General features: G+C 41.4%; 1 protein-coding gene across 1 annotated transcript; it reads right to left on the reverse strand.

Annotated features, from left to right (window-relative positions):
- Positions 1–1,921: 1,921 nt before the first annotated feature.
- On the reverse strand, positions 1,922–8,379 carry clptm1l (CLPTM1 like). The gene is made up of 17 exons (XM_080836568.1): positions 8,133–8,379; positions 7,785–7,879; positions 7,344–7,533; positions 6,440–6,582; positions 6,219–6,297; positions 5,434–5,551; positions 5,034–5,128; positions 4,595–4,679; positions 4,006–4,109; positions 3,633–3,698; positions 3,347–3,397; positions 2,978–3,060; positions 2,858–2,892; positions 2,690–2,745; positions 2,549–2,593; positions 2,297–2,412; positions 1,922–2,165 (listed from the first exon to the last, which is right to left on the reverse strand). The coding sequence occupies exons 1-17, from the start codon at positions 8,295–8,297 to the stop codon at positions 2,063–2,065; spliced, it is 1,629 nt and encodes a 542-aa protein (XP_080692694.1). The 5' UTR covers positions 8,298–8,379; the 3' UTR covers positions 1,922–2,062.
- Positions 8,380–10,162: the final 1,783 nt, after the last annotated feature.

Consider the following 10,162-nt stretch of genomic DNA (forward strand, 5'->3'; position numbering starts at 1 on the left):
AATACATGTTTTGTAAAAGAGCTTGTTAATGACACTAGCGTGATTGACATATCACTTGCCAGTCATGTTTGCAGGGAAAACACACAGGGACAGGCAACCCATGAGCAGGAATGATTAGTATAATCCAGATTATATTCAACTTTATTGTCATTGCACAGAGTACAAGCACTGAGACAACAAAATGAAAACCTCTCCATGTTATGTAAGGGATGGCAATTGTCCCCTTATTCCTCATTTAACCATCATCAATCAAATTTAAGTACATGGCATGATTGACATATTAGGCCTCGGTGGTGAGTCCATGTTACCCTCAAATATACGGGATGCATGGAAGAACAGGGTCCTGGTGGTGCAGTGGGAAGTATGTAGTTTGCAATGTTGAGTTAAGAGGTTCAAATCCCAATGAGGTGAAGTGAGTGAGGCATGAATCTGCACCTGTCCAACCAGACCCCTTGGGAAGGCAATCCAGTGCATATGTACAGTTCTGTGTGCATCTGACTGGTCCAAACAGAGCCCTTGGGCAAGCTGTCCAGTGCATACATAGTTTTCAATCCACATTGAAGTATGGTAGTGATTTAGACATTTGGCTGCTGCCCAGTTGGCCCACTGAAAAAAGTCTATAACCCCCTGCTTTTCCCATGGATTGTTTCAGGGGGCCAATTAAGCCCCCCTGTCTCTTTCTCCTCGCAATCCATCCTCACCGTCCCACCTGCTTCAGGGCCTCTGAGTCCTCCAAGTCCTCTCCACCTTCTCCCTGTGTTGAGGTTTGAACTGTTGACCTTGGTGGTGTGGAGCATGGACACTACCACTGCGCCACCAGCACTCCACTCCAAAGCTGCTCTCTGGACACATATGTACCTCCTGTCTGTGCCTATCTCCTGTCTGCCCCTAACAAACACTTATGTCCTGACATCAAACTTCAGTGAAAGCCCTCAGGCTTGCTAAAGAGCACTGAAGAGTGTGTGTGTGTTATCAGACTTTTTCATCACTTCCAGTATAACATTCATTATTTTTTAACAAAGAAAGATGAGAATAAATACTTCACTGACACCTTGTCTATGTTGTGCAAAGCCTGATTTAATTCTGAATAAACTAACCAAAGCCGAGTAGAAAACTAAATGTTCAATATTCAGTCCTTCATGTCAAATGGATCAGACTGAGCCTCTTATTTACCCATATGTAATCACTTCTGTCTGTCATATGTCATATGTGTGTGGAATAAGACTCTGAATTACAACTAAATGCATCCTTTATTATGTATGTATGTGCAGATGTCTGTTTGCCAGAGACATTCAGCAATTAATCAGTCACACAGGGTCTCACAATACAGCCAACATGTATGGAAGTCAAAACAATATTTTATTGAACCAAAACATCCTTGAATATCACAAGCCCACACATGTAGACACCATGCATGGCAAGGTTCATCATTTTCCTTGAGTGCAGTTTAAATGAACAGCAATCAACAGTAGGTCAGTGTCGTCAGAGAGAACATTTTGTTTGCCGGCTTTAAGATGCTTTTGACTAACAGTCATCATTAGCTGTCTCTCAATCGATTTGGCACCAGAATGGCATGGCCTGAATTTACAAATACTAGAGATATTTTTTTATTTTTTATTTAATCCAGTAAGATTTAAGAACAACAAAAATGAACACTCATACAATCACATACGCACACACAACATACTTACATTCATGTGTAATTTCTTTCTATTCTTTTCACCATTTTGGCCAGCCAGACACATATTCCAGTTAGTTTGTATACATCAAGTTGTCAAGGTTATGCCTTCATCCCATGCTGGTTGTGATATGGAAGTGCAGGCAGGTTGCAGCTATTGCCTGGCTCAATCGACAACATCTCTGATAGAATCTGGAAGGTGCATCTGAGCGATGCAGTTCAAAAATGCCTGTAGAAGGCTGAGTCCGCTCAATTAATCCTTTGCAGACACTATGGGGTGATCGCACGCCAGAGAGAGGGGAAGGGGGCTCAAACTTCAGCCCTGGATGAGGTGTGCTGCAGCCGACGACGACGACGCATCCTGAAGTTCTGAAACTTTCCTTTTCAATCCTTATGGCTCTTGCCCTTTGGCTTCTCGGTCTTTTCTGTCTTCTCGTCGTAAGACACCCCGTACTCGTTCACGCGGCTTTTGTCCACGGGATAAAGCCTGAAAGACAATAGCCGTGTCAACCATCCCTCTGAAGGTATTATATACACATCATGCAGTTCATTTAACACAGACGCTCAGATGGTACAATTGATCCTTATATGTCGTGTCTAGGGGGCACGAGAGCTCACCATCTTTGATACAGGTATATAAGGAACACCACGTCATCTCTGAAGCAGGCTAGGCGATGAGACGTCGGCATGGTGATGATGAAGGCAAAGACATCATCAATGAAGGTATTGAAAGCCTGTCAGAAAGAAAGGGGTTGAAAGAAATGAAATGTTCTGCTTTGAAAACCTCATTGGTTGAGACCTTGACAATGAATATAGCATTCACGGGTATAGAATTAGAGTGTTCTGTTCTGCGCTTTTGTTTAATCTCACCTTATACATGAATGCCTTCCATGGAAGATGAGCTACTGATTTCATCTAAGGAAAAAATAAAAACACAAAACCAAATCAGCAATGGCCACACTCAACCACTCCTCACAAAGAGATGAATAACTTCTGCCACAATCAACTGACCTTGTAGTTCACAAAGAGTTGAGGTAGCATGAAAAGGAATCCAAAGGCGTAGACCCCTGTTCAAAAACAACGCCCAAGGTGAGCGTCTCACAAAACACAGGTGATGCATTCAAAAATATTGATACGTTTCAAACAGTGTAATAAAGGCAGGCCACGTCATTTACTTACCATTCACCAAGCTGTTGATGAGCCAAGAGTACCAGCTGTTGGATTAAGCAAAACATAGCATGTAAAGACTGTGAAATGAAAAGACAGTGAATTAACTACTCTGTCAAAACTCATTCTTACCTTTTGTACTTCGTATAAACAAGTGCGTATACGGCTCCACCAATGCAGAGAGGATACAGCAAGTAAGACAAGTACTTCATTGCCTGTCGAGACAAATAATGCAAAATACATCGGAAAGGCCATTGCAATTTTAAGCCTAGCAACATGGTAGACACCTGTTCATATTAAAACAGGAGGTCAAATAGGGGTACATGAGTGCTTAGTAACATCAAGGTCATAGGTTAGATGACATAAGAGCAGCAAATACTAAAAGCCTAAAGTCTAAAAGCATCTACTAATGAAATGGCTGCAAATATTAAAATCTGTCTGGGAACTAACAGAAGCTGACATCAGTAAAGGCATGGCATTAGTGATAATGCATCGACTCACCAGAGTATCGTACTCTTCAGTCCTCCTCTCAGACTCGTCTGATTTCCCAAACTGCGAATGAAATTGCAGTTTACACCGCAGGCCCTCAGAGATCTCAGTGGACTACTTAATCGCATCCCCAAATGGAGCATACGAGTTTAATCACCACAGAGATCCATTGAAAAGGTCAGATCAATGTATCCCACAGTGGCACCAACAGAATGTAACGCATGTTCTGTCCGGTAGTGCTGTGTGCAATAGAAGGTAGTTTTGTGGTGAAGGAGAGGTCATAAATGACGTGACTCACCAGGAATGACGGCCTCACGCCTTTCCAAACGACCTGGACCTTAAAGGCCTTCTTCACCTTCCACACCTGTGGACAATTTCAGAATGAGAATGTGTATAGAACGAAAAAGTATTTTTCCAACGATACTGCAAATGCAAGCACTTTTACTTTTGAGAACATTAAATGCAAAAAATACAATGCTACACTTGACTTCATTAATTACTACATTCTCTTTAAGACTTAAAGTACTACATTTATGAAAATGATGGGAAATAAAATCAAGGCTCTATTAGCATAATACATCTAAGGAGCTTTGGTGGCTCAGCAGCTATGAAGAGAGAACAAGGTTTTAAGTGGAAAGCGGAGGTGGTTCAGGGGAAGGGAGGGAGTGTACCTCGATTAGGGAGCCTACGCCAGCGGGGAGGAGAACAAGCAGGCTGGTCTGCTCATCCCACAGGTAAAGGAAGATCACTATGGTACTAAAGCATCTCCACAGCACTAAAACAGAACAGGACAGTTATTTTCTGTAGGGCGACACTCACTTCTTACGGCTTTCATGGTGAGATGTTCCTGTTCATTACCAAATGACATTTCCATTCATTATTACCGAACAGGTAAAACACTAAGACTTTAACTTATTTTTGATACAAAAGAAACAAGAAAATAAATATCCACAGATGCTACATATTGTAAGCAGACATACAAAAGAGATAGGCAAAAGTCTGCAGCAAACTCATTGCAACTAATATCCTCAAGCATCGTCCAACATGAGTTCTGGACAGCATCTGTGTTAAACCCCCTATAAACACAGACAGGATCAAAAGTGTCTTCTTCCAAATCTCTTTGATCACATGGGGCTCCAGCTGGTGTCTTTTTGGAACACAATCACATATTTCCCAAGGCCCATCACATCTAGTCTAAAAACACTAAGGCCCATCAAATCCAGTCTAAAGACACTAAATGTAACCCGTGGGACTCTTCACCTGCTTTGCTGGACATTCCCACCATGCTTTTCTTGTGTTTCCAGAAGCTGATGTCATTTTTGAAGGCGAGAAAATCAAACAGGAGCTGAGGAAGAAAAGAAAAGAAAAAAAAACATCTGAGCACTTCACTCACTTGAAAAGCCATAGGAAACACATCACTGGTGTACTGATGTTGTCACACACTTAGTTCTGGCTGTTTGAGGGGAAGCATGGGCTCTGTCTAGTGGGTTCCAGGTTCAGAACATCCACACACCCCCTCCAAACATTTGCAGCAACCATCTGGAATGTTTCTTAATTAGCACAATTCCTAAACCAGTACTACTGACGGCTGATGTGGCTCAGGGCATAAGTAGAGTAAAATAACATCAGCATTTTCACCCTCTCACCCTGGAGTTGCCATGCTGTGATAAGATTGTGTGGAAGTGACTGGCAAACTTACGTGGAAAGTGGCCACAAAGAAGGTCAAGCCGAGGAAGTACAGATTGGTGTCCACAAAGATGGCCTTGATTTCATCGGTATCCTTTTCTGTGAACCCTAAAAAAGTAATGCCACAAAAAAGCTAAAGAATTAGGCTTTGGAATCAGCTTAATGCACAACATTTGTATCCGTCTTGTGTTTTAAACCCAATTCATCCCTGAAATATGATTTTCATGCGCAGTAATATAATTACCATGGAATTAATTAACAATCATTAAACATATGATTACTTTAACAAAAAAAACAACAACAATGAGCTTGTGCTTCCTGTTCCATATTCATGCTCAGCAGGGTCCCAAAAACAAAAAACACCCGCAACCCAAAAAAAACAAAGCAAAGTGTCTCCATGACCCCATCCTTACCAAAATGTTGCAGAGAAAAGATTGCATCCTGCATGTGAATCCAGAAGCGAAGTCGGCCAAGGGAGATGGTGTCATAGGTGATTGTGAGGGGAACCTCTGTCGTGCTGCTGTTGATCTCCTGGGGAATGCATTGTGTTACACATACATTGCCAATGCCTCCCTATTGGTTAGGCCCTACACTATAGTACTCCACTGTGATGAACTAGGCAGAGCAAGAGGAACAATAGGTGGAAACACCTTCAGATGCAACAAAAAATCGTCTTCACCATATTCTCAAAAAAAGTCACTTTACAAATCTTTTTAAGAAGTGCCTTGTCTTGTCTTGTTTTACAATTGGAATACTGTACATGTGTAAAGGCCCATCCAAACTGTCAATGATAACTATAACAATAACAATATGAGTGTCTGACCACACTGACCAAAGACAAGGACTGCTTCACAAATATATCCTTCATGTATTAGTGTGACATATGACATATTTAAAATTGGACTGAAACTGATTGGCTGTCAGTGCTTCTATCAATTACACAATCTGGAAATGATGCCCAACAATATCATTCTTTATCTCGTCATGGTTATAGTGTGCGCTGTGGACGTTGCCATTCTCTATTTAAAACTGTAGTTTTAACAGATTCTATTATAGTTATCACTGGCAGTGTGGAAGGGCATTGACACAAAAAGGCTGAGGAAATGGCACATGCCATTATGCTTCAGCATAAGATCCTCCAGCACTTTAAAAGCACAAAAATGTAATCTCTAATCTTCAAATGTTAACAAAAACCTACCATCAAGTCTTTCACTCTGTTACTCAGCTCATCCACAAACAGCAATGGCAAATACACCATCTTCTTTCCATTCTGAAATCTAGTAGAGAAGAAGAAACATGGAAAAAGGGTATTAGAGCCTTGCTAAGATAAGAGTTGACTGGTCTTCCCCTCTCCCCGCTGCTTACAGTGGTCTTGTAATGGTTCCCTGACGCATAAGTGTTGGGGATGGGGTTACTCACACTCTCAGGTAACGGCGCACGTCGGCCGGCAACGCATCACGGTCGAAAATAAAATCTTCCGACACCACGTTCAGCGTGAGCTTTGTGCGCCAGTGTGCCATGGGCCGGTCCGCCCCCGTCTCACGCTTCTTCTGGTCCTTCGGCTGGGGAGGAACACGTTTACGTTTACACTTCAGATGACAAAACCCCTTACCCTTCAACTTCAATGTGTGTGGTCTTGCATGGCCAGACATGACTTTGACCCTTTGTGATGAGAGTACAATATGGGACAATAAAGTATAACATTTTGGAATTGGACTGTGCCAAAAATCAAGTTTGTGAAAACAAGACCTTTGACCCACATGTAGGTCAGACAGGTTTAGGCCAGACTGTCCTTGTCCATTGACATATCTAGTAATATAGGCAGATTTGTGGGTTTGAAAGAATAATGTGTGTGAAACAAAAGAAAAAAATCTAAACAATATACAAGTTCATGAGAGACAAAAAACTGCAAAATATAGTACAACCTCATACAACATCTTAAGGATTAATGCATAACAACAGCTATATTCTTTACATACAGTATATGTCTGCTACACTGACCTATGTCTTGACCTTCACTGAACAAACATACAAAGAAATCAAATGTAATGTCATCAATACACACTCACATCATCCAATCAGGGCATTGCTGCAAAAGAGCCATGTGCTCAGTCAATTCTCCCTGACTAAATAATGACGATGATCTTGTTTTCAGTTAAAAAGTCAGGATTCACATGTCTTTCCTAGTAAGTGTTAAAGCTTAATATTACAATTGGAAGAAAGATAATATTTTTTGCATTATTTTTGCATATTAGTTTGCATAAGACAATGGTGCATAGGCCTACTTGCTATGTGCTGTATGTTCCTTGTGGTGAATACTCACTTTTTGTTCATCTTCACCTGTTATCAGGCTGACCTCTTGGGGTTTAGGCAGCATGTACGTGGTCAGCTGTGTCACCTGGTGCACTTGTCGTTGGTCCTGCCAAGGAGACACCCCTGCTTGGTGTATAAACACCATGGCGTAAAGGGTTCCATTTTTCCGAGTCTTCTTAGGTAGGGTAATGTTTACCAGCCTTCAGCAAAAAAATACATTAAGTGAGTTTGCCGTGAGAATTTACACACTATTTCTAAGAAATTATTAACTAGACCTAATTGATTGATTTAACAGATTGATAGGTGACTGATGAATCCGTTTGCCAACCAGTGAATGTATTAAGATGATTAATCATGTTTACTCATCAATCTACATCATTCTGATAACGGCCTTCTTTAAGTTTTACTACGGTTAGCCTACTTGTGCGTATATTTATAAAAACATCCATACCTCTCAAATTTGGAATCCACGTCGAAGTCTTCCTCTCTCAAAATTAGAGTGTGTCCACCTTCCGCGTTGTGCCGCACGGCTGTGTAGATGCTCAGCTGCAAGTATGGGGAGTAAAGTGTCAAAAATGGTTTCCAATAGCTCACTAACATGACGTGTCAATCATTTCCTGTAGATTAGCATGACTAGCTAACAAATAGACTAATATTGTCTTATGTTCAAATAAACGTTATATTACGGGTGTTATTATGAAGGCTAAGTGTTTTCGTAACGAAAAACGATTTCTCAGTCTATCCTAATAGGCTGAACAATGTCACAGATAAAAGAGTAGAGGAAATAATGCGCGCTTACCTGCAGATGGGGTTTTCCTGTTAAATAAGGACTGATGCAGGTGTCACTTTTAGGATCCTCACATGGCTTAGTGTACACAATGCCAAACATCACCCAGCAAGTATGCAGGACGTACACAATGAATACACCTATAACTAGGGTTGTAAAGGAGGTTTTGTGAAACATCTTCCAATCGCTCTTCCGTACTGAGGCTGAGCTGGAACGAATAGATTATTGAAACCCCAAGCGCCTGACTGCGGGCTATGTAGTCAAGAATGCAATGTGTATATAACTAGGACAAATAATGATATAAGGGTCAACAATCTGAGATGCCGGCTGGTACATTTCTCCAGTATGTAGCTGGCGTTATTGCATGGTCCCAACGAATGCTTGTTCGCGCTGACTTGCTAGGTATCCAGCTAACTTGTCTAGTATTGATCTACGCCATTATAAACGAACAAGAAAGCCAAATTAACTTGCAGTGAAAGGGAGCTGCAGATGTATATAAACGACGACCCTATCGTATGACATGCACGGGCAGATCGAAGTCAGTTTTGATTAAACCAGTATTATCAGCGTGAAAAATATCACTTCCTCCGTTCGTTTCCTGGTGTAGGCGTGTACGTAGAAGGAGCATGCGTAGAATTCGTCTGCGCCTTCTCAAGAAGGAGGCGTTGAATATGGGCGGGCAGAGCGTTAAATCATATATTTTTTTTGTCAACCTAGCGCGCACCATGTTTCTGTTCTTAATCGAGGTACAGTTAATATTGTGGTATGGAAAACTCATTGATTGTTTGGTTTTCCAATACTATTGTCTGGGATTTTAGGTCATGTGTTAATCTTAAGTTTGTTTTGATTTAATCAAAATTTTGTCAGGCGTGCCTCCGGGCCCTGTTCGGCGTACAACTGAAGCTAAGATAATTAATTTAGCTCGCGACATGAGATAATATAGCTCGCTAAATGAGAACAGGCCAAGCCGGTCTGGCGACGTGGGCTAAATTATTTATACGTCAAGTTATTATGACCGCCGCGCAGAGTCGTGATTTTTTTTCCTGCTTTTTCCGCCGGCCGATTTTCTGTCAACGATTCCCGGGACACCGGGGTGCACGAAATTTGGTGGGCATGTAGCCCCACTAGATAAGCGTGGAATCATTGATTTTCGTTTTGATCCGTTGCACCCCCGTCGGACTGGACCCCTTTTAAAGTGGTTGGGGCGATTCAGTTTTCTGTGAATATCTCGAAAACCGAAGGGCTTAGGAGGACCACATTTTTTTTGTATGTTGGTCTTAAGAGACCACGTCAACTATTCCACTACTACTTATTTCATGTATAGCGCCACTTAGTTACAAATGAAAAAGCAAAAATGGAGTGTTGTAAAAACTTTTAATTGTAAGTTGACAAGGTCAGAACTGCACGAAATCGGAGGTGTGGGATCATTATGTCACCTTCTGTCTGCACGTTAAGTTTCGTGGAATTCCGTTTACGGGGGGGGGGGGGGGGCATGCAATAAATTGATTTATATGATTATACACCAACTGGCCTGTAGGTGGTGCGACACAGTTTTCTTCGAATATCCCGAGAACCGTAGGGCCTTGGAGGGGCGGGCCAAATTGTTCTTGTATGTTTGTGTCAAGGGGCCATGTCTACCCATACCATAACCAGTCATTACATGTATAGCTCCACCTAGTAAAAACTTAAAAAGCAAAAATGAGGTGTTTTAATCGAATATATGTCAAAGTGCTCAAAAAAGACATTAATACCGAACGAAGTTTCCCTCTTCAACCATTCTGCAGAAGGATATCAATAACACGTCACCCTTAAAGATTGTTGTAGAAAGATTGCAAATAAAGAGGATGTGCAATGGAGAACGAAGATATTGTTCATGTTTTATTGAACAAACCGTTTCATTCATTGAGCTACAGAGAGAAGGTTAGTATCAAAACAACAGGGAAACCTGTTCCAAAAATCAAAGTCACTAAACCCAAACCGTAAAACCGCTTCCGTTAATACTAAATAGTATGCGAAATACTTATAGCTCACTGGTACCATAC

This window comes from Sprattus sprattus (genome assembly GCF_963457725.1).
Source record: "Sprattus sprattus genome assembly, chromosome: 4".
Classification (NCBI taxonomy): Eukaryota; Metazoa; Chordata; class Actinopteri; order Clupeiformes; family Clupeidae; genus Sprattus; species Sprattus sprattus.